The sequence below is a fragment of the Euprymna scolopes genome, chromosome 46 (genome assembly GCF_053919585.1).
Source record: "Euprymna scolopes isolate OS-2025 chromosome 46, ASM5391958v1, whole genome shotgun sequence".
Classification (NCBI taxonomy): domain Eukaryota; kingdom Metazoa; phylum Mollusca; class Cephalopoda; order Sepiida; family Sepiolidae; genus Euprymna; species Euprymna scolopes.
In genome coordinates this window covers 19,601,563-19,626,562 of record NC_136527.1, presented here as the reverse complement: position 1 = coordinate 19,626,562, position 25,000 = coordinate 19,601,563, and the positions used below count along the sequence as shown (strand labels likewise).

General features: G+C 36.3%; 1 protein-coding gene across 1 annotated transcript in view; it reads left to right on the top strand.

Moving 5' to 3' along the window:
- The window catches only part of LOC145270438 (sodium- and chloride-dependent glycine transporter 2-like), a 171,562-nt gene that overhangs the window by 141,880 nt on the left and 4,682 nt on the right, over nucleotides 1-25,000 (top strand). The window contains exons 8-13 of the mRNA XM_080126080.1: nucleotides 596-699; nucleotides 4,311-4,435; nucleotides 8,844-8,956; nucleotides 12,135-12,266; nucleotides 18,592-18,691; nucleotides 23,067-23,167. Of these exons, the coding sequence (XP_079982206.1) occupies nucleotides 596-699; nucleotides 4,311-4,435; nucleotides 8,844-8,956; nucleotides 12,135-12,266; nucleotides 18,592-18,691; nucleotides 23,067-23,167 (675 nt within the window). The remainder of the gene's footprint in view (nucleotides 1-595; nucleotides 700-4,310; nucleotides 4,436-8,843; nucleotides 8,957-12,134; nucleotides 12,267-18,591; nucleotides 18,692-23,066; nucleotides 23,168-25,000) is intronic.

The window sequence follows — 25,000 nt, the reverse complement described above, 5'->3', positions numbered from 1 at the left end:
GATGATGATGTTGACAAATTCACACGTAATTTTCCAAATAAATCGACGTGCAGATGGAATAAAGGAAAACAGTCCAACTGATATGAATTAAAGACGCTTGGACTTTAAAAAAAAAAAAAACAAATAAAAAAACAGTTTGTTTGAGACTCACACTTCGGCAGTAGACGGGACAACAACGATGATGATGGTGTTGGCAAATTCACACATAATTCCCCCCCTCCTCCCGTTACCTGGATCCGATGGACTACTTCATTTAGTCCTGTGCCGAGAACATCACCAGCATGACCTCTCACAACGAAAGCCAGCCTGATCACCTCCATCCGCTGAGTATCCGCCCAACTCCTGGCGACGCTTTTGGAAAGGAATGCTCCCAGTTCCGGACACTAACGACGTGATGATTGAGGCTGAAGGCGGCTACATTGATTACATAATAAAGTTACCTTAATTGATTTCGTTTAATAAAACTTTGCAAATAAATGTTGCTTTCTTTCGGGCGACAACTTCATCGTTCCACCCTATAAACGTAACCCTCGAGCGAAAACAGATATTTTTGATTCGAGTTTATTATCATTATTTTTTTAATTTATTCTTTTAGGTGTGGGCCGATGCAGCCACGCAAATCTTTTACTCCCTTGGGCCGGCCTTTGGGGGTCTCATCACAATGTCTAGTTATAATAAATTCAACAACAACTGCTACAGGTAAGCGACAACAATTTGATCTGAAACTCATTTGCCCGATATACTTGTGTTTTTTGGGGTTTTTTTTTTTTACACAGTGATCACCACTTATCAAGGCCCGGAAGCCACTCAGGGATAAGTGTTATTGCAAGTACATTAAGTACATTACGTTAGTGTGGAGATTTGATGAAGTGTTTACTTAAGGGGGCGGTTCATTAGGAATTTGTTAACATTGGACTTGAAGACATCCAAGTTGTAATCCGGTGGGAAGCAGGCAGACGGAACAGAGTTCCACAGGCGTGCAGTTCTAAGAAAGAACCTTTGCTCATGGAATCCACGTTTTGATTTAGGCACAGATAAAGAGTGGGGGAAAATTTTTCACAGTGGATTCGGCTAGACGGGTGTTTTTCATGAAAGATTGGCGAGGGGGGACCAGAGATTGGAGTTCAGACGAGCACCTGCCATGGAAATAACGATAAAACAAGGATAGGCTCGCAACGTCTCTTCTGTGGGAGAGAGGTTGAAGGGTAGAGAAAAGGGCATCCCCCACTAAGCCACGAAGTCTATTTTGTACTCTGTCAAGGCAGGATAGGCTGTTTTTAGCAGCTCCTGCCCAGATATGACAACAGTATTCCATCCTTTGACGTACTTGGCTTTTATATAGATAGAGAATTGCATCAGTAGTGAGATATCTTCTGGAGCGGTAGAAGGATCTCACCATCTTTCCAGCGACCTTGGCTTTAAATATCATGTTTAAGCGTATTGTATGACCGGGAAACGTGTGTGTGTGTGTGTGTGTGTGTGTGTGTGTGTGTGTGTGTGTGTGTGTGTGTGTGTGTTTTGTTTGTTTGTTTGTTTTTTCTTAAATAAAAACTATCTGGACGATCGGCATTGCCCGGTCATACAATACGCTTAAACATGATATTTTAATTTATGCAGATTGCATATGTATTATTATAGAATCAATCCTCTATTGATTATTATATACTAGCAGGACCTATTAACCGGCATTGCCCGGTCATACAATACGCTTAAACATGATATTTTAATTTATGCAGATTGCATATGTATTATTATAGAATCAATCCTCTATTGATTATTATATACTAGCAGGACCTGTTAACCGGCGTTGTCCGGTCGTACAATATGCTTAAACATGATATTGTAATTCATGCAGATTGCATATATATCATTATAGAATCAATCCTCTATTGATTATTATATACTAGCAGGACTTGTTAACCGGCGTTGCCCAGTTGTACAATACGCTTAAACTTGATATTTTAATTTATGCAGATTGCGTATGAATTATTATAGAATCAATCCTCTATTGATTATTATATACTAGCAGGACCTGTTAACCGGCGTATCCTGGTCATACAATACGCTTAAACATGATATTTTAATTTATGCAGATTGCGTTTGTATTATTATAGAATCAATCCTCTATTGATTATTATATACTAGCAGGACCTGTTAACCGGCGTTTCCCAGTCGTACAATACGTTTAAAAATGATATTTTAATTTATGGAGATTGTGTATGTATTATTATAGAATCAATCCTCTATTGACTATATATGTCATATGTTGATGATATATTTGTCAACCGAAGGGTTGTGCTTCGAAACGATACCAATTGCATGAAAATCCGTCGCTTCTGTCGAAAGTTTTAGGCAGACAAACAAACATAAATACACAAACATACATACATACATACATACATACATTTAAACATACAGGTTATATTATAGATTATATATTGCGAGGAATAATTTGCCTGGTGGACTAATTTACACAAAAAATGCATAAAATAAATAATAATAATAATGTAGTCCTTCAAATACCGTCTGTGTTTGTTTACAATGTCACGTCAGCTGATATTTGGTCTTGATAATTAATGCCCTGGAAACTCACTTCTGATTAATGTTTAGTTTTAAAATATGCAAACAAAGAAATGATTTGCGGCGATTTTAAATGGTACCTCTTCTTTTATTATGAATTGAACTCATTAATAAGAAAAAAATTAAAATAAAATGGTGAGGTACATCCGGGCTTGTACACAGGATCATTCGATCTGTAGTTGAATGCTCTATTATTGAGCTATGTTACCAGATGTCAACAAATCTGTTTTTTTCTAAGAAGAAATTATTTGTTGGGATTTTATTATCTCCCTTGCCAACCGTAAATATTCCCCGGAAAAATTCTCTTGTTTCTTTTTAAACCGGGAAGAGTCAAGCAGATGCTTAGATATATTAGCAATTTTAATCCGAAAGACACCTCTAGTTCTCCTGGAAAATCCGTTCAGTTACTTTTTTTACTCATATCATGTTTAATGTTTGTGCAAAATGTTTAAAAATTCCAAGGCATAGTTTTTGAGAAAAGTGCAGACAGACGAACGGACAAACGGAGAAGGGTGAATTTTTGTCGGGAGAACAACAAAAACGAAAAATGGTAAAATAGTCCGAAAAATGGAGTGTTTTTATTAGCCCTAAAAGAGCCCCTGGGGCACACCCAAGAGTTGTCGTGAAGTATAGACAAAGAAAATTATATAGAAATCAATTAGTTACAATTTTTCAGAAAGTTTTATAAAAATCCAAGGCATCAGTTTTTTTTAATAAGCACAAAAGTGTCAATTTTAGCCATTTTAACACGAAAGGCACCCCTAGGGGGGCAACTTGAGTTTTCCCAGAAAATCCGTTCAGTTACTTTTTTACTCATATCATGTTTAATGTTTGTGCAAAATTTCAAAAAAATTCAAGGCATAGTTATTGAGAAAAGTGCGGACAGACAAAATGACAAGGGTAAATTTACAGGTGCAGCCTCCTTTTGTCGGGGGACCAAAAAGGAATTTTCTCATAGAAGTTAAAGGAGTGAACGTATTACATTTCTGATACAACAGAGTGGTTGGAAGATCCCAGTGGAGACAGAATGAAAGATGAGGACAAGTTGTGAGAAAAAGGTCTAGAAAACTTGCATACTAACCATCGGTGTTGTTCACATAGGTTCGTGAACAATCTGAGTTAGGCCATAAGCAATGGAGAAATCGTGAAAAAACCTTCCCTCATCATCTGTCTTGTTTGGGTGGTCTAACGATTCCATATTGAAAGCAGAAAATTCCACATTAAGTTAAGCAAGCAAGAAAAAAGAAACTTTCTCATAGAAGTTAAAGGAGTGAAGTCAAGGTAGATATCCCTGTTTCCTTGCCTCCCAAGCTCCTTAAAAGAGGTAGTCTGTATCGGGATTTTAAAAAAATTACCTCAGTCTAGAAGGATTTCTTCTTCACAGGAGAGAAAAGATGAAGTGTAGTATCAGAACAGATACTACATTTGGATCTCCACTAAGAATATGTCAGGATATTGCATTATAGACTAGAAATGACACGGAGCAAAAAAGCTTATCAGACACAATTACTCATATCATGTTTAATGTTTGTGCAAAATTTTTTAAAAATTCCAGAAAACTGAGAAAAGTGCAGACAGACAAACGGATGGACGGACAAGAGTGATACATCCTTTTGTCGGGGGAACCAACGACAATTTTTTTTGTGAAATACTATTATAAGATTTCAAACTGTATTGAATATATTTACTTTTTATTTTTATTTTTATTTTTCTATTTTTTTGTCTTGAAGGGACGCGCTGATGGTGTCGATCATCAATTGTGGAACGAGCGTGTTCGGCGGATTCGTCATCTTCTCTGTACTTGGATACATGTCATACGTGACCGGACGACCAGTAGAAACTGTCGCTCAAAGTGGTAAGTGCTCTGCTCCCTACCAGTTTATCCGCTACGTGTCACTCTCTATTTCCTCTACATAACGTCCTTTCCCAAACACGTCAACTTATATCGTAATAGTTTTCCGCTTTCTGCTCATCCAAGCGGAAAATTTTCGCCTTAGCAATGCTCTCAATGTATCTGTTCCAACTCATGTTCCCTGTGAGCGTTAAGCTGAGGAGTTTGAAAGAAGTACTTTCAGGTAATCTTTCTTTAGCTATAGCTATTAGTGGTTTCTATTTCCTCTACATAACGTAAGTGCTCTGCTCCCTACCAGCTTATCCACTACGTCTTTTTTTTTTTACATGAGGGTCACCACTTATCAAAGCCCGAAGGCCACTCAGGGATAAGGGTTATTGCGTGTACAGTAATCAATGAGATATTATTGTAGTAATCATTAGTATTGGGGGTTTTGATAGAGTGTCTTACCTAAGGGGGCGGTTTGTCAGGAGTTTGTTTATGTTGGACTTGAAGACGTCCAAGTTGTAGTCAGGTGGGAAACGGGCAAGCGGCAGAGAGTTCCACTGGCGTGCAGTTCTAAGAAAGAAGCTTTGCTCATGGAATCTACGTTTGGATTTAGGCACAGATAAAGAGTGGGGAAAATTATTGACAGTAGTTTCAGCCAGACGGGTGTTTCTCGTGAAAGATTGGTGAAGGGGGACGAGGGATTGGAGCTCAGACGAGCACCTGCCATGGAAATAGCGATAAAACAAAGACAGGCTTGCAACGTCTCTTCTGTGGGAGAGAGGTTGCAGGGAAGAGAAAAGGAAATCCCCCACTAAGCCACGAAGTCTATTTTGCACTCAGTCAAGGCAGGATAGGCTGTTTTTAGCAGCTCCTGCCCAGATGTGGCAGCAGTACTCCATCCTTGGACATACTTGGCTTTTATATAGATAGAGAATTGCATCAGTAGTGAGATATCTTCTGGAGCGGTAGAAGGATCCCACCATTTTCCCAGTGTCTCTGGCAACAGATTTGATGTATGTGTTCCATTTCAGATCAGGAGTAAAGGTCAAGCCCAGAAGCTTGTCAAAACATGGAGCCTTTCAAAGACGCGAGCCATCCATTTCAATTGATACCAGATAGGGATCAGAGCGTTGATGATGTAAAGATAGAAGCTTGGTTTTGGATGCATTAAAAGTGACCAGCCACCTCTTCCCCCATTGTACCACATGCTCATGATCAGAGGAGAGAGAATTAGAGAGAACTTTGTCATTTACGGCCTTTGATGTTTTGCCATAGATGGTCGTGTCATCAGCATAGATGTCAACGAATGATCTAAGTATGAGATCATTGATGTATTTCCTCTACATAACGTCCTTTCCCAAACACGTCAACTTATAGCGTAGTAGACTTTTCTGTTTTCTACTTAGAATTCATCCACATGGATTATCTCCTTCTTTCAAACCAAATATTGTGTTAAAATTTTTTCAATTACTGGCGATCTTACTTATAACTTACACTCAACCAATCAGATTCAATTAAGTTCACTGTCAATCTCTGTCTTGAAGCAACTGAATCGTGATTGCATTGATTCTTTGCCGCCATCTTTGTTATTAAGAATTATTCAACACTCAAAATCATGACTGCATTGATTCTTCACTGATTTAATTTACTGCCGCCATCTTTGTTCAGTATAATGTCTCAACACTTAATATATTGTTACATTAAATTGTTTCTATTATCTTGCTGGAGAGGAAGACAAGAAACTGGGCGTTCCCCGGGAATACATTAAAAGAAACATTGCTAGATTAAATAATTCTAAAATAACAGATCTAAATAATCAACCTAAAATTATTCAATATGAATTTTTTTCTATTTATTTATGTACAATGTGTTTTTTTTTTTACACAGGCATCACCATATTATCAAGGCCAAGAGGCCACTCAAGGATAAGGGTTAAAGAGCGTACAGTAGAAATTGGAAAATATAGTAATCATTAGTAATGAAAATTCGGTAAATTTGTTAACTTATATGGAACGGCTCATCAAGAACTTGTTTACGTTAGACTTGAAGACAACCATATTGTAGTCAGCTGGAAAGCAGAAAAACGGAAGACAATTCCACAGGCGTGCAGTTCTAAGAGAAGCTTTGTTCATGGAATCTACGTTTAGGTTTAGGCACAGATAAAGAGTGGGGGGAATTATTGATAGTGTTTACAGCTAGACGAGTGTTTCTTGTGAAAGTTTGGCGAGGGGGGACCATAGATTGAAGCTCAGTCGAACACTTTCCATGAAAATAACGACACAGCAGAGACAAACTCGCAACATCTCTTCTGTGAGATAGAGGTTGCAGGGACGAGAAAAGGACATTTCCTACGAGGCTACGAAGTCTATTTTGAACTCTATCAAGGCAGGCTAAGTCCTTTCTAGCAGCTCCTGCCCAGATGTGGCAACAGTATTCCATCCTTGGACGTACCTGGCTCTTATATAGATAGAGAATTTCATCAGCAGTGAGATATTTACCGGATCGATAGAAAGATCCCACCATTTTTCCAGCGAAGACCGCGCTGAAATTTGACCTTGGGTTTACTTTCGAAACATTTTTATTATATTCCCCCCCCCCATTATCGTTATTTTCATGGCAAGTGCTCGTCATAGCTCCAAACTATGGTCCCCCTTCGCCAAACTTACACGAGAAACATTTGTCTAGTTGAAAACACTATCAATAATTTCCCCCACTCTTTATCTGTGCCTAAACCTAAAGGTAGATTCCATGAACAAAGTTTCTTTCTTAGAACTGCACGGCTGTGGAACTCTGTTCTGTTTCCTTGTTTTTCTGGTTGTCTTCAAGTCCAACATAAACAAGTTCTTGATGAGCCATTCAACTTAAATTAACAAAATTACCGAATTTCCATTTTTAGCGAATAGTTGCAAAACACCCCCACTCTTCCCATGTTAAATAATAATTTCAAAATAATAACGTTAATATTTCCGTGCGCAGGTGAAAATCAGCAAAAGAAGCGATTTGAGTTTATTTGTTTACGTTGTTATGGGTTAATGTTTATGCACGCATGCGCAACCAGATGTCGTAAACCGGAAAGTGGGTTACATCACTCGTTACAAGGTCATTAGAGTTTTATAATTATATAGATATGAATTGCAATTTATTTGTCAGCATTTGATTCCTTTTTAAATATGTATAAGAGGCAGAAGCTGCTAAAAAGACCTTACCCTTCCTTGACACGTAAGAGACATTGCAAGCCTGTCTCTGCTTTACCATTATTTTATGGCAAGTGCTCGTATGAGCTCCAATCTATGGTTCTCCCCCTCGCCAAACTTTCACAAAAAAACACTCATCTAGCTGAAACCGCTATCAATAATTCCCCACCAGTCTTTATCTGTGCCTGAACCTAAATGTAAATTTCACAAACAAAGTTTCTTTCTGTACGCCTGTGGAACTCTGTTCCGTTTTCCTGCTTTACAATTTTTGTCATTTTCAAGTTTAATGTAAACAAATTCTTGATGAATCGTCCCCTTAAGTAATCAAATTTACCAAATTTCCATTACTAACGACAACTCAATGTTTTGATAAGCTTCTGGGCTTGACCTTTACTCCTGACCTGAAATGGAACATGTACATCAAGTCAGTTGCCAAGGTCGCTGGAATAATGGTAGGATCCTTCTACCGCTTCACAAGATATCTCACTACTGATGCAATTCTCTATCTATATAAAAGTCAAGTACGTCCAAGGATGGAGTACTGCTGCCACATCTGGGCAGGAGCTGCTAAAAACAGCCTATCCTGCCTTGACAGAGTACAAAATAGACTTCGTGGTTTAGTGGGGGATGCCCTTTTCTCTACCCCACAACCTCTCTCCCAGAAAAGAGACGTTCGAGCATGTCCTTGTTTTATCGTTATTTCCATAGCAAGTGTTCGTCTGAGCTCCATTCTCTGATCTCCCCCCTCGCCAATCTTTCACGAAAAACACCCGTCTAGCTGAAACCACATTCAAAAATTTTCCCCACTCTTTATCTGTGCTTAAATCAAAACGTAGATTCCATGAACAAAGCTTCTTTCTTAGAAGTGCACGCCTGTAGAACTCTCTTCTGTTTGCCTGTTTCCTACCTGACTACAACTTGGACGTCTTCAAGTCCAACATAAACAAATTCCTGATGAACCGCCCCCTTAAGTAAGCCACTTTATCAAATCTCCAATACTAACGTACTGTATGCAATAACCCTTATCCCCGAGTGGCTTCCTGGCCTTGATAAGTGGTGACCACTTTGTAAAAAAAGAAAAAATACTACCATATTGGGTCATTGACTACTGTGCATTCAATAGCCCTTATACTCGAGTGGCCTCCGCGCCTTGATAAGTGGTGACTCTTATGTGAAAAAAATGACTCAAACGCTACAAAGTTTTTTTGTTTTTTTTTTCTCTTTTTAAGGCAGTGGTCTTGTGTTTGTTGTTTACCCGGAAGGCCTCGCCCGGATGCCCGTCTCGTCTTTGTGGAGTTTTCTCTTCTTTTTTATGATCTTCACCCTCGGACTCGACAGTCAGGTAAGTTCCCCACACTAAAACGACAAACAGTCCAGACACCTTAAGATGTATTTCAATGTATGCGTTTGAACCTTAGGCATTAATTTTAACCAGATTTCGCATTTCGTATCCGACTGATATAGGAGAAAGGTCCTCTGAAAATTTCCAGTGAAGGATAAAAAACAATATACATATACGGAATGGATATGGTCCTTACTAATGAAGAAAGAGATGGCTTCTGTCGCCGGGTTCAAATCTATCGACTGGTGTTAATCATGACACCCTGCACTGAAGATTCCCGAAAGGATGAAACACTAGTGTCTGTGGGTATTTAATAATTATTATAGTAAACAATATATATATGTGTGTGTGTGTGTGTGTGTATGTGTGTGTGTGTGTGTGTCTGTGTTTAAATATCTATTTGTGTATTAGGAATTGTGTTTAAAGCAATGGCAGTGCAGTCTTGTGAAACACACCATTAGGTAGGAGACGCGATAAAAAAAATTATGCCAAAGATTCCAATAATTTTCAACTATAAATATTTATTTACCAACATAAGGTGTGGAACCAGGATGGTATTATATTCTTTTAATATTCAACGTTTACCTCATCGTCAAAAAGAAGAAGAGGAATATGTACAACTACTCAGTATGTGCGTGTTTATGCCTTACACATCACTACCCGCATAGCAACGGTTATATATTATACTAGCATTTCAGCCCGGCGTTGCCCGGGTGTTTGGAGGTGTATGCTAAGCAAAAAAAAAAAGAGTAAATTTTTTTTTTTATTTGACCCCTATTATGACCCCTTAAAATTTACAGTTTCGGGCTCAAATCACTTTATTAAGTTAGATCCAGGTTCAAGGAACCTATATCTAAAATTTCAAGTGTCTAGACCCAAAATTGTCGGAGGAGTTTGGTAGAGTTCTTAAAGGTCAAATCGTTGAAATTTGACCCCTTAACAGCCAAATTTCTGGCTGACACCCGTCACATCGATTTTCCCAAATCTCAGTATCCGGTATTTCAAATTTCGAGTCTATGGACTAAAAATTGACAGAGTTATTGCGTAGGGAAATGTACACAGACAGACACACAGACAGACAGACACGTTCACTTTTATAGATATATAGATAATTAAAGGTGGTTTCCGCATCTTTATCATCATCAGCCTTATAAGTGCCATTAAGTTTCTGCCACCCTTAAAACTTTATAACTCTCACTTTTTCATAAGTTTTTATTTCGGTTTCGATTCAAGTTAATGCACCCAAGTCATATGGATATATTTTATTTTATTTTTGAAATCTCAACTTTATAATATATAAAAATCAATAGAACATTAACTCTATAATAATATGCAGGGTGGTCAAAAAGTCAGGTAACATGTTAAAGGTAGAAAAAACAATATGATCCATTATAATCTCTATTCGTTTAATATTATTTGTTTAAATATTTGAGTGTAATATATAAAGTACCCCTCCTGATTTCTGGCTTTGGGGCTATGTAAAGAATAGCGTTTATGGCAAGAATCCTGATAAAATAGCGTCTTTAAAGTTATTTATTGAAGAGGAGATTGCGCGGATATCAGCTGACATGATTACACGTGTTACACAATCAGTGGTTAATCGCTTCCAGCGATTGATAGAGAGAAATGGACGACAATTAACAAAATAAACATATTTCATGTTTGTTTCATTTTATATTTCAATGTATGGTACTTAAATATACGTGTATTGCTAATATCGTTTTTCTTTAAAATGTTACCTGACTTTTTGACCACCCTGTAGACGAAATCTGCAAGAATTAAAATATCGTATTTTATCATACTTTACGACCGGGTTTTACAGGGTGTCCGTGCTAGCTTAAGTAAATACTTTTGCATTTTAAAAAAAGCTACAATATCAGAGCGTCTTCATTTGCACTGAACATCTACAGAATGGCAACATCAATATATTACATATGAATGAGTCCCCTGTGGAATTTCCACAGGTCCTGCTAGTAAAATAATATAATAGGTTCCGCTAATATATATATATATATATATATATATATATATATATATATATATATATATATATATATATATATATTAAGTAATGTGATTTATAATTTAAAAATTTTTTAAAAATTTAAAAATTTAAAAATCAAATTTTAATTATCTGTACGATCGTTTATTTTTGGTGTCTTTTAAATTCAATAGAAATCCTCCTAAATTTGCTGATGAGGAGACCGTGCTTACCAAAAAAACTATGTATAATTGTTCTACGTGACTTCATGTATACCACAAATAAAAAGCACGGATTTCCGAAACGATCGTACAGATAATTGACTTTGTTGTTGTTCCTTCTTATGAAACTGATTTTTAATTTAATTAAAACTTGATTTTTAAATTTTAAAATTTTTTAAAAATTTTTAAATTATAAATCACATTACTTAATATTGAATTAGCTCTAGGACATTTAACTATCGAGCTTATTATATATCTAAATTACAACGAGCATTTCCTGTATTTTAATTAAACTAGTAATTTCACTATTACATTAAAATACACTTAGCTCTTTAGACTATTGTTCTAATCTCCTTTAAATTATATATATATATATATATATATATATATATATATATATATATATATATATATATATATGTATATATATATATATATAACTACTTCATTTACTCACATAAAATTAATATACGAAAGTATAAATTTATGCGTAAACTTTAAGTATTTACTTAAAAAGTGCTCAATACGTACCACTGAAAACATGTCACTCTCCGATAAATCGGGGGGGGGGACCAGAAAAAAAAATGGATCGTTTATCTATGCTCCTATAATTTTTTTTTTTCATTGATATTCATATTAAGAACCCTTTTTTCTATTCATTTAAAAAGAAAATACAAATTTGTTATATATGGGTCGTGCAATTGCATTCTCTAGCAGAAGATCTAGCTAATTTTAATTAATTCCCTATTAGTTTTTTTTTTTTCGGTTTTCTTATGGGATGATCATCTTTAATTAACTATTACGTGTAATTATATTCATGCAGATATTCTACATGATTTATACTTGCATAATATTTGCGTAAAAAGTTTATAATAAACACAAAATGCTTTATATATATATATATATATATATATATATATATATATATATATATATATATATATATATATAATTTTATTTCTGCTTCTATCCCCAGTTTGCCATGATGGAAACGGTCATTAGTTCAATCATAGACGAGTTCCCATCGTATCTCCGGCATCACAAACAATGGGTGACGATTACTTGCTGTTTAATCTGCTTCCTGCTCGGAATTCCAATGGTCACGTCGGTAAGAAACTTGTTTGTTTGCATTTAGTTTGTTTTGTTTTTTTTTACTTTACTTTTAGCTATGCGTAAAAGACGAACTCACTGTTCCGGCGTTGTTGAGTCAAGCTCCGAGTGGGTTCCATGTTGCACTTGGTAAAAAAAAGTATATAAATAAACCGATAAATCTTTGCTCCCATAAATCTGTGTGTGTGGGGGGGGGCGTGTGTGTGTGTGCGCGTGTGCGTGTGTGCGTGTGCGTGTAGTTTTTGATACTCATATTCAACACCCTTTTTTTCTATTTATTTAGGTATTTATTGGCTTCCCCACGAAAGCAAATGTGACACAAGGTCGTTCTTAATATGTGTGTGGGGGACGCAGATCCCCCAAAACAAGGGCAAAAAGGGGACGCTCTTACAGTATCCCAAAATAGTAATTGTCTCAGTATGAAGGGCCTCCCCTACATTGACGGAGGACCAATTAACTTAAGTGGAGCATCAGACCAGATACTACACTTTGATCCTTGCCCGAAGATACTACACTTTGAGTAATATACTTTTTATTTACCCTGAAAAGTTTACAATAAAACAGTAATTAAAAAAATTAGGCTCAAGGCCACTCATTCCTCTTCTGCCCCTCCTCTAGCCTATTTATTTGTGTATAGCACAGTGTATATTTGTGTGTGTGTTTGGGGGGGGTGAATAGCTTTAAAAAATATCAGGAAATAACAATTCTGGTTAAGTAATATTTAACGGTGAGACCTTTTCGAAGCAAATCTTTAAAAAAAAAAACGAAAATTAGGCACAAGGTCACTCATTCCCTTTGCTGCCTCCTCCTCTAGCCTAGTTATTTGTGTGTGTGTGTGTGTGTGTGTGTGTGTGTGTGTGTGTGCAAGTGTGTGTGTGTGTGTTAACAGTTTTAAAAATATCAGGAAATAACAATTAACTAGTTAAGTAACATTTAACAATGAGATCTTTTCAAAGCAAATCCTAAAAAAAAAAAAATTAAACGAAAAGTCGTTTCTACGTATTTTAAAAATGTTTGGAACTTGTGACTTCACCCCAACTCATTTCCTCTCCTGTCCCCTCTCCCGCCACCAAACTTTTTAAAAAATGCTAAGAGGTCTCATTTTACGTTAAATTTGTATAGAAATTGATCCCCCGCTCTTAACTTTAATTTAAAAAAAAAGACATTTTATATTATCTTTAAAGGCAGTTGAAACGTATTAGCCAAAAACTAGTAGATTTTGATTTCCTTTTAGGAGGCAAATTACGCTGGGTTAAGTCATAAATATTTTTTTAAATATGTAAATTAATCAAGTATTTTTTTTTTTACATTAAATATTTTAGCCAAACATTCTTTTCTTTCAAAACATTCTCTCTGCATATCGTTTTATATATTACTAGCGAGGGGTACACGGCGTTGCCCGGATGTTTGGAGGTGTGTGTAGAAACTCCGGGGTGGGGTGGGGGGTTAAAAAAAGTAAGTATGAGGATCGAACCCGAACCGTAGAGGCAAAGTTGTAAATTAAAGTATGAAAACAAAAAAAAAAAACGTGCGACGTTAACCATTGCCCCCACCGCGAGATGCTAACGGAAACACGTTTGAATTTATTTCATTACTTGGATTTGGCAGGTGCACGTTTTAATGACTTAATGAGGTCAAGTTTGACTGCGGGATAGTATTTCATTTACTGCGGAACGCTTTTTTTATTTTTATTTTCCCAAGATGTTATAGGAAAAAGACTAACCCACATGCGGCGAGCGACAAATGTTGAATATTTATCTTCCCGAAGTCGAGCAAATTAAATAGACAGGCGAGCTTCGTTGTTAACTGTGAGATATTACGATTTATATGTGATATAAAAAGTTTTAAAAAGTTGTGAAGCGACCGACCGCTTCTCTGAAAAAAAGCCTTTTGTAGACATACAGAAAAAGCGAACACACATACATACATACATGATGATTGCAACGTCTTGTCAGACGAGTGCCACTCCCTCAGACATTTAAAATCCATGAGTCCAAATGCCTGAGGGAGTATCTATACAAAGATGATGTTACAGAGTCTTAGCTTTGTACGACAGCTAAGTCTCTCTCTCGGTTCAAAATGTTGAGATCCAGCAACAAGCAAGAGCAAGATAGCCAGCAAAAAATTAAACTGCAGACCAGCTTAATGCGGGTACTGGTCTCCCGCTTTATGGTTTTTTAAATCAGAGATTTGCTTCTCCTAGAAAGGTTGCCTTCACCATGGCTTACGGGAGCCCTTTCCACCCCAATACACATATACACACACACAAATATACACGGTGCTAGTTGGCCGTTGACCCAGAAAAACAGTTCATTCGCCCTTTGGAAGGTCTTGTTTTTAATCCTTCAGGGAGACTAGCCGCCCTCCTCACCAAACAAGTCTGGTGGTGGAACAAGTTTAGTCGCCGGTGACCCGACCATGAGGCAGGTAGTACTGGGTTACATGGTACCAGTAGCATATGACATGACCTGACACATACATACATACATACATACATACATACATTTTCGCTTTTATATATATAGATTTAATTAGAATTCATTATTGAGATGAGTATTATTTTTTTATTTATTTATTTATTTATTTATTGCAGACTATTATTCTTATCTTTTAGTTGTTGTTTAATGACGTTTCGGCCAACTGTTCCTATGGCCTTCGTCAGGTGGTAACCGCGACAGATAGGAGCTCTGAATCTCCGAACTGAATCCTCAGCAATTACTGCCTTCCATAGTTGTCGTCTCATCACGTTTTGGCCAAGTAATCCTCTGGCCGGCTTTGGGTAGGATTGAATTGAAACCGCTATCCTCAGACAGTTCTGACCTAGAACCGTAGAGATTCAACGTCTTTATCCACTCTTTATCTGTGCTTAAATCAAAACGTAGATTCCATGAACAAGGCTTCTTTCTTAGAACTGCACGCCCGTGGAACTCTGTTCCGTCTGCCTGCTTCCCACCTGATTACAACTTGGATGTCTTCAAGTCCAACGTTAACAAATTCCTAATGAACCGCCCTCTTAAGTAAACCATTAAATCTCCACACTAACGTACTGTACTTGCAATAACCCTTATCCCTGAGTGGCTTCCGGGCCTTGATAAGTGGTAACCACCTTGTAAAAAAAAATTAGTGTTTTATTTATTATCTGATCTGTTATGGTCCGTACTGAATGGTACATATATATAGATTTAATTAGAATTCATTATTAGATGAGTATTATTTATTTATTTATTTATTGCGGACTATTATTCTTATCTTTTGGCTGTTGTTTAATGACGTTTCGACCAACTGTTCCTATGGCGTTCGTCAGGTGGCAAATAGTTGGCCGAAACGTGGTGAAACAACAACTAAAAATGATGAGGTTAATAGTCCGAAATAAATAAATGAATAAATGATGCCCATCTCAATAAACATTCCAATTAATTAAAGAATATTAGAAAAACATATTTGCGTTTTTTGTTTGTTTGTTTGAAAACAATTCCAGCTAAATGCAAATAAAATAATCGTAAACAAATAATTTCGAACGTTCTAGTTTTAATCACGCACAACTTGGGCAAAGAAAATATTAGTTTAAAATCACGTAAATTGATTTTTTTTTTTAAAGCAATCAAAAAATGATGTCGCAACATTTTTTATCGTCCATTTAATGAAAACATTAAACACACATTTTCTGAATAATGAACATTTTATATTCATATTTTATAACGGAAAAGACATTTGCAAAGGTTAATGTACATTTCACGACCATTTAAAATTAGTTTTAGAGATTCTGAAAGTCCAGACCCGTTTTATTTTTATTTTTCGCATGAAACCTAAATTTCCTGTAAACACAATGTTTGCTGTCACGATATATACCCCATTTCTAAACGTGTTTATGTTTCCTAAGGTATTAATTAAAAAAACAAATCAAGTTATCAATATTTAATCGATAATAGCCTCGAACCTAGATTAAAGAACTCTTTTTGATATTCGCTCACTTTAGTATACATTAAAAGCCGAGTGTTTGGTGAAAAAGGAAATAAATTATATATCGCTCTATCTTCTTAATGTCTTTTTCAAAAAGATGACATTCCCTATGAATAAAAACTATCTACGAGCCAAGTATCTGTAATTCACACAATTTCTGCAAGATATATTTCTAACCATTGTTGAAGGCGTCTTAAATCATATTTCACAATAAAATTGTACTTGGATCGCCGATAGTTTTTTTTTTTTTTTTATACATAGGCGTCACCACTTATCAAGGCCGATAGGCCACTCAAGGATAAGGGTTAAAGAGTGTAGAGTAGTCAAAAGGACAATATAGTAATCGATAATAATGGAAGTTCAGTAAATTTGTTAACTTAAATGGAACGGCTCATCAGAAACTTGTTCACGTTGGACTTGAAGACAACCATATTATAGAAAGCTGGAAAGCAAAAAAACGGAAGACAATTCCACAGGCGTGCAGTTCTAAGAAAGAAGCTTTGATCATGGAATCTATGTTTAGGTTTAGGTACAGATAAAGAGTGGGAAAAATTATTGATAATGTTTTCAGCTAGTCTAGTGTTTCTTGTGAAAGTTTGGCGAGGGGGGGACCATAGATTGAAGCTCAGTTGAACACTTTCCATGAAAATAACGATAAAGCAGAGACAAACTCGCAACATCTCTTCTGTGAGATAGAGGTTGCAGGGAAGAGAAAAGGACATCTCCTACGAGGCCACGAAGTCTATTTTGAACTCTATCAAGGCAGGACAAGTCTTTTCTAGCAGCTCCTGCCCATATGTGGCAACAGTATTCCATCCTTGGACGTATCTGGCTCTTATATAGATAGAGAATTGCATCAGCAGTGAGATATCTACTGGACCGATAGAAGGATCCGACCATTTTTCCAGCGGCCTTGGCAACAGATTTGATGTACGTATTCCATTTAAGATCAGGAATAAAGGTCAAGCCCAGAAGCCTGTCAAAAAATTTTTTCCTCTTTAAGCTATTTCATTTTCATGAATGAACATTGTTTATATTACTTTTTTATTGGTCAGACAATTTGAACAAGTGATTAACCATGACGGGAATCATCATAATAACGGCAGATTATGAGTTGGTAGAAACGTAGCGAAACAATCTAATTAGTTTCTATGTTTGTTTATAGTATTTTAATGTATAAAACTTTTCTTATAAGTTTGCAGCTAAAAATAAAATTTGAATATTGATAAATATTTTATTTATTATTTGCATATGTTGTTGTTTATTGTTGAGTTAGAAAGGGTGTCAGTCGCTGGATTGAACTTATTTCCCCCCTATTATTTGCATATATTTATGTAGTGAAAATTGTTTGAATAAAATTAATTCATTAGTTAGTTAGTTAGTAGATGGAATTAATAATTTTATAATTTACATAAAAATTAATAATTTTATTATATCATCAATATTCAAATTTTATTTTTAGCTGCAATATTTTAAGTCTAAAAAATTCTTATTTTTTACTTTACTAGAATATCTTGTTCTTTACTTTTCCAGGTGAATTTCTTGTCCTTTACTTTTCCAGGTTTAATAAAATCTTAAGAATATTACTTTTCATGCGCGCATTTTTCCATATAATCCATGATTTTTCCAGGCATTGCTATTGTATTAATATATAAATTTATAATATTTATTAATAATTGTCAAAAAAAAATTAGCTCTCAAACACACATTTATGCAATATTTATCATTCAATCACAGTAGTTCCGAGCCAGGGTCTCTACCGAGACTGCGGTTCATGAATTCGTGATCTGTATAGAGCGTAAACTAACAAAAAAGAAGATGGCACTCGGTGTCTTTTTAGATATCGTTGGAGCTTTTGAAAACATACCCTTCAGTAGTATGTTCAAGTCGTTACGAGAACTCAATGTGCCACCAGTACTCATCCGATGGATTGAGTATATGGTGAGGCACAGAACAGTTCAAGTAGAACTACTGAGGGCAACTGTTAAAAGGGAAGTAGTTAAATGAAACCCCCAAAGTGGGATTTTATCACCTTTACTATGGAACTGTATGCTGAATCCTCTTTTAAAGGAGTTTAAAAATAGGAATATTTATGCCCAGGCTGCTGCTGATGACATCGCAGTCCTGGCCGCGGGTTCAAAAGCATCATTGGTCAGACGCATTGCCAAAATGGGACTACATTTTTCATCAAATGTGATAACGAAAAATTTGAGTTCATTCAAAGAATATGCATATCATAGAATTCACTAATATTTTTAATCGATACAGTCACCATTTTTGGGTTTGTGGTTATTTAAAGAGTGTATAAATTTTATTGGTACTCCCTATATATAAACGCCTCTTTCTTTATTTTTCTATTATAGGGAGGAATGTACGTGCTGACCTTAATGGACTCCTTTAGCGGCAGTTATGGCTTGATGATTGTCTGTCTGTGCGAATTGATTGCGGTCAGTTGGATATACGGTGAGTAAATTCATGGTTCTACCGTGCTAGAAAAGCTACTAACGCCCGAAAGTATCCTGTACCTCTATAAGGCCACCATTCGCCCATGTATGGAGTATTGTTGTCATATTTGGGCTGGTGCATCTGCTACTAGTCTCTCGCTCCTAGACAAGGTTCAAACGAGAGTCGCCAACCTGATAGGTCTTGAACTGTCATCTAAGCTTCAGCCTCTGTTCCATCGACGAAATCTTGCATCCCTCTGCCTGTTCTACAAGTACTTTAACAGTGAATGCTCTGACGAACTGCAAACACTTGTGCCCCCTGGACTTAAATACCCTCGACAAACCCGACAAGCAGCTAAATCCCACCCCTTCACAATAGAGATCCCTAGATGTAAGAGAGCTTTATACCCCAGTAGTTTCTTCCCCAGAACCGCTAGACTTTGGAATTCAATTCTGGCTCCCTGCTTTCCTAACTGTACTGACATGCAGAAGTTCAAGTGTAACATGAACTGACATCTTACTGCCCAACTCCCTACATAGTACCCCAGTAGCTTATGTCCCTGAGAGTAGTCCCCTACACCAAAGTGGCAATGTGCCTTGTTTGGGGTGCAAATGTAATAAAAATGTAATAAAACTTTTGAAATCACTACCATATATTGGGTACAATATAATAATTAAAAAAAATACGAATTCTGCATGAATTAAAATATCATATTTAAGCGTATTTTATGATCGGGCAATGCAAAATGATAACAATGGTTAATGTGTCGTTAAAGTTCCCATTTACTTTGCCTACCCACGAGGGCAGAGTGGAGATAAATAACAAAAATTTAAAAAAATTATCTCAGTGGTTAAGGATTTCTCCTCCACTGACAGAGAACAAAAAAAATGAAGTGTGGTATCAGAACAGATACTAACCTTTGATCTTTATATTTAATTTGTTTCGTTTAAAGAAAAATTACAATTAAAAAAATTTCAATATAATATTTAAAAAGTAAAATCTCCAAAAGACAAAACAAATTTAGGCACAAGGCCCTATAAGATCTGGGGAGGGGAGTGTTGCAGGGTCTTTGTAACTAAAGTAAATATTGGAGTCTTTGGCGACTTTACTCTTGACTGGCAACATTTACCACAATACCTCATTCACTCTGTGGAATCTAAACTAACCATTGAATCCACAGCATTTTAGCAAAAAAGCATATATTTACAATTTTTTTCTCTCTCTCTCTCTCTCTCTCTCTCTCTCTCTCTCTCTCTCTGTGCGTGTGTGTGTGTGTGCATTTTTTTTTTAAATAAAATAAATGTGTATGTGTGTAATTGTCTGTATTTTTGAGATGAGGTGTTTTCATTGATTGAGATTGTCGGACTGACTTCCTCATCTTGGTTATTGTTAGTGTCACAACGTTTCGGCCGTTTTGCCCTCCGGCCTTCGTCAGGTGTTTTGTATCGAACTGGGGAACCGTTTGTTAGGAGTCTCGAAACCAACCCTTTTTTATTATTACGGGGGTACCGTGTTCGGACTCCAGCTAGGCTCTCGGACATAGTTGCTGATTCTCTGTTTTGAATGTTACTTTTTCACTGCCTTCGTTCAGGATTGAACTCAGCACCTTTGCTCTGTTTTGAATGTTACTTTTTCACTGCCTTCGTTCAGGATTGAACTCAGCACCTTTGGGTAACTGTAAACTTTGATACAACGTCTAGGATCACTCGGCCATATGTCACTAGGACAATTCTTAGTTGGTTTTTGTTAATGTTAAAACCTTTGTTGTTATTCAAGGTTTTCTCTCTCTCTATCAGAGGTGTCCAAATTGCATTCAGCTCTATACTTGGTTTGCTCAGTAGGTCCGAGCATGTGAGCTGTTTCTTTAAGTTTTCTCGCTTTCCAGTGGGTCTCTCTGTTTATTATTTTTTTTTTTTTTTTTTTTTTGTGTGTGTGTGTGTGTGTGTGTGTGTGTGTGTGTGTGTGTGTGTGTGTGTGTGTGTGTGTGTGTGTGAAAAAAAGTTCAATTCTTAAGTTCTTAATTTGGTAACAAATAGTTCGTGTTGGGGAGTGGGGAAAACAACCTAGAGAAAAATGATCAAATAAAATTGCCTAGTGCGTTGTTAGTAAGGTCCCTCCCTGAGCTAATCTAAGTAGTTAGATCGCCTACTGTTTTCCAGGGAACCGAAAACAAGCGGGAATGCCAAGTAAAGTTTGTTTTTTTTTTAAATTATTTTGTTCACTTGGCTCCCCATAAAGGCAGAGTTAGGCATAAAGCCGGTTTTTAACGTGGGGGGGGGGGCAACTACCCCAAAAAGGGGGCACTCCAATCAATAAGTTACAAATAGACGAAGCCCGATATCTTTTTATTTGTTTTGTTCTTTTTGTTTAATTGCCCCTCCACGAGGGCAGAGTTATGTCGCAGGGTGCATTGTGCGGAAAACGGAGGTGTGAACTGTCAACGGCAGCAGAGGCCGGATGTACTCGTCGATGGGGTCACAGCATAAAATCATTGACATGGCGGTGCACCGGAAAAAAAAAAAACTCTACTCTGATATAAACAAGCTTCTCTCTTTACATCATCAACGTTCTGATCCCCATCTGGCATCAGTTGAAATGAATGGCTCTCGTCTTCAGGAGTTTTGACAAGCTTATGGGCTTGACCTTTACCCCTGATCTTAAATGGAACAGGTACATCAAATCTGCTGCCAAGGCCGCTGGAAACATAGTGGGATCCTTCTATCGATCCAGTAAATATTTCACTGCTGATGCAATTCTCTATTTATATAAGAGCCAGATACGTCCAAGGATGGAATACTGTTGCCACATATGGACACAAGCTGCTAGAAAGGACTTATCCTTCCTTGGTAGGGTTCAAAATAGACTTCGTAGCCTCGTTGGGGGTGTCCTTTTCTCTTCCCTGCAACCTCTTTCTCACAGAAGAGATGTTGCAAGTTTGTCTCTGCTGTGTCGTTATTTTCATGGAAAGTGTTCGACTGAGCTTCAATCTATGGTCCCTCTTCGCCAAACTTTCACAAGACACACTCGTCTAGCTGAAAACATTATCAATAATTCCTCCCACTCTTTATTTCTGTGCCTAAACCTAAACATAGATTCCATGAACAAAGTTTATTTTTTAGAACTGCACGCCTGTGGAATTATCTTCCGTTTTCCTGCTTTCCAGCTGACTACAATATTGCTGTCTTCAAGTCTAACGTAAACAAGTTCTTGATGAGCCGGTCCACTTGTTAGCAAATTTACCAAATTTCCATCACTAGCGATTACTATATTGTCCAATCTCTACTGTACACTCTTTAACCCTTATCCTCGAGTGGCCTCTTGGCCTATGTAAAAAAAACAAAAAAAAAATCAAGGCAGTAGCTTGTCAGAGACAGAAGAAGCGGCGGAGAGACATGCGACTAGTTGTCGAGAACCCGCTCGCTTGTCCACCGGCACCGTCACCCACCACCCCTCTGTTCTTTTGAAAAAAAGGAATAAAGACATTTATTTTTCTACAGGTTTTTTGCGTCTGTTTTTTAACCGGAGAGCGCTGCGGAACGCATCAGTTAGACACAAGGTCGGTTTTTAACGTGGAGGAAACCAGCTCTCCACAATGGTGCGCTCTGGTTAGTAACAAAATAAAAATGTATCAATCATAAAGGATTTCTCCTCCACTAACCGAAATAAAAAAAAGTGAAGTGAAAAATAGTTAAGTGCAGCATCAGATAGATACTACACTTTGATCCTGGCGCCCGAAGGTCAAGAACCCTTTTTTTCTATTTATTTGTAGGCGAAGTAAAGTTAAACCAACCCGATCATTTATTTTATTCACAGCTGGTATCTTTTGTTTATTTAGTTGTTAGATTAAAGTACGGAATAATTTTCTAAATTTTTATGCTATTATTTAAGCATGGTACCTTTTTTGTATACAGCTGGGCAAACTTGAGTCCTTGTACCGGAAAAATATCCAGTAAATAAAACGTTGTTTAGTAAATCGTTATTTTTTATTTATTTTTTTATACACCAAACATGGTCATAAGCTTCATTTCGGTACCTTACTTGCCTGGGTGGGTTGCCTGTACGCTGAGATAAACCGCGTCACACACACACACACACACACAAACACACACTCACAAACTCACACACACTCACACACTCACACACACACAAACACACACACACTCACACAGACACACACACACAAACACACATACACACAAACACACACACTCACACAGACACACACAAACACACAAACACACACAAACACTCACACACACACTCACACACACAAACATACAAACACACACATACACAAACAAACACACACTCTCTCTATCACATACACACACACACACAAACACTCACACACGCACATTAGGAATATTTATAATAAGAATATTTGTATTTTCAGGTTTAAAGCGATTCCGTTCCGACATAAAAATGATGCTTGGATTCGAACCTGGAATTTATTGGATGGCAACATGGGCATTTATTACACCGGTCGCCATTGTGGTAAATTGATATTTTCTTTCTTTCTCTTTGGTTCGATGTATGCTTTTTAGACGTTTATAGAAGTAAGAATTATATGTATACTAGCAGTATTACCCGGCTTTGGTTTTGTGTTTTTTGTAATCCTAAAATTAGAATTCTGTTACGCTTAATTTAATCAAACATGTGCGCGGACGCAGGTGCGTGTATGCGTGAATTACACGCATGTGGGCGTTGTTTATTTAATCCTTTTGACTTGATGTGAAATTCAGTTTTACGATTTCCGAAATTTCGTCCCAATAGTGCAGAAGCGCTTATTTTTAGTTTAAATCGCCAGTTGATTTCTTTATGCTGTTTTCCACCTGAATTTTACTGAATTATTAAAAAAAGCAACTTTATTCGTGGTAGTAGGTGAAAAATTGCGACCATCTTGTTAAAATCGAAACGGAAATTTACCTCCCTTTTTAACTCTCCTGTGTCTTACGATCGTTTTTCATCAAATTCTATTTTTTTATTTTATTTAATAAATAATTTTCTACCTCATCGATTTTCGTAATTTTTGGATATAATCAACTTAAAAATACGAGGAATACGTAGATGCCATTGTTTTCATGTGAAATTCAGTTTTACGATTTCCGCAATTTCGTCCCAATAGTGCAGAAGCGCTTATTTTTATTTTAAATCACCAGTTGGTTGCTTTATGCTGTTTTCCACCCATCTTATCTGAATATTACTGAATTATCTTTTTTTAAAAAAAGCTTTTATGGTGTTAGCAGGTGAAAAAATGCGGCCGTCTTGTTTTAATCGAAACGGAAAATTACCTACCTTTTGAACTCTCCCGTGACTTACGATCGTGTTTCATCAAATTGTATTTTTTATTTTCTTTAATAAATAATTTTCTACCTTATCAATTTTCGTAATTTTTCGATATAATCATCTTAAAAATACGAGGAATACGTAGATACTATGGTTTTTATGTGAAATTCAGTTTTACGATATATCCTTAAAAAAAGATTTCGCCACTTCTACAGAATGGGGACGAGACTTTGTAGTCGATAAATGAAAATTTCAGATACAAAAAACAAGGGTTTCAACTGATTTTTTTTTGTCAATTCTAATAAGTTACAATGGCAGCTTCCAAATTATGCAGTCGAAATTACCTGCATATTACTGTATTATTAAAAATAAATTTAATCCTGTTAGTAGGTGAAAAAAAATTGCCGCCACCTTGGTTAAATCAAAACGAAAAATTATCTCCCTTTTGAACTCTCGTTTGTCTTACGATTATTTTCATCAAATTGTATTTTTTATTTTCTTTAATAAATAATTTTCTACGTTATCAATTTTCGTAATTTTTGGATATAATCATCGTAAAAATACGAGGAAGACGTAGATACAATTGTTTTCATGTGAAATTCAGTTTTACGATTTCCGAAATTTCGTCCCAATAGTGTAGAAGCGCTAATTTTATTTTAAATTACCAGTTGATTGCTTTATGCTATTTTCATTTGACTTTCTTGAATATTACTGAATTATTTTAAAAAAAAAGAAAGCAACTTTAATTGTGATAGTAGGTGAAAAATTGCGGCTATCTTATTTAATCGAAACGGAAAATTACCTCCCTTGTGAACTATCCTGCGTATTACGATCGTTTTCACAAACTCTATTTTTTTTTAATAAATAATTTTCTACCTTATCGATTATATATATATATATATATATATATATATATATATATATATATATATATATATATTGTGATAATTAAATTGATTGACTTACCGAGGGTGGCTCGGTAGGAAGGGAAAGACACTCATGGCTGTGAACGGCCCGGCCTGGTGTTTGTTAATGAAGAAA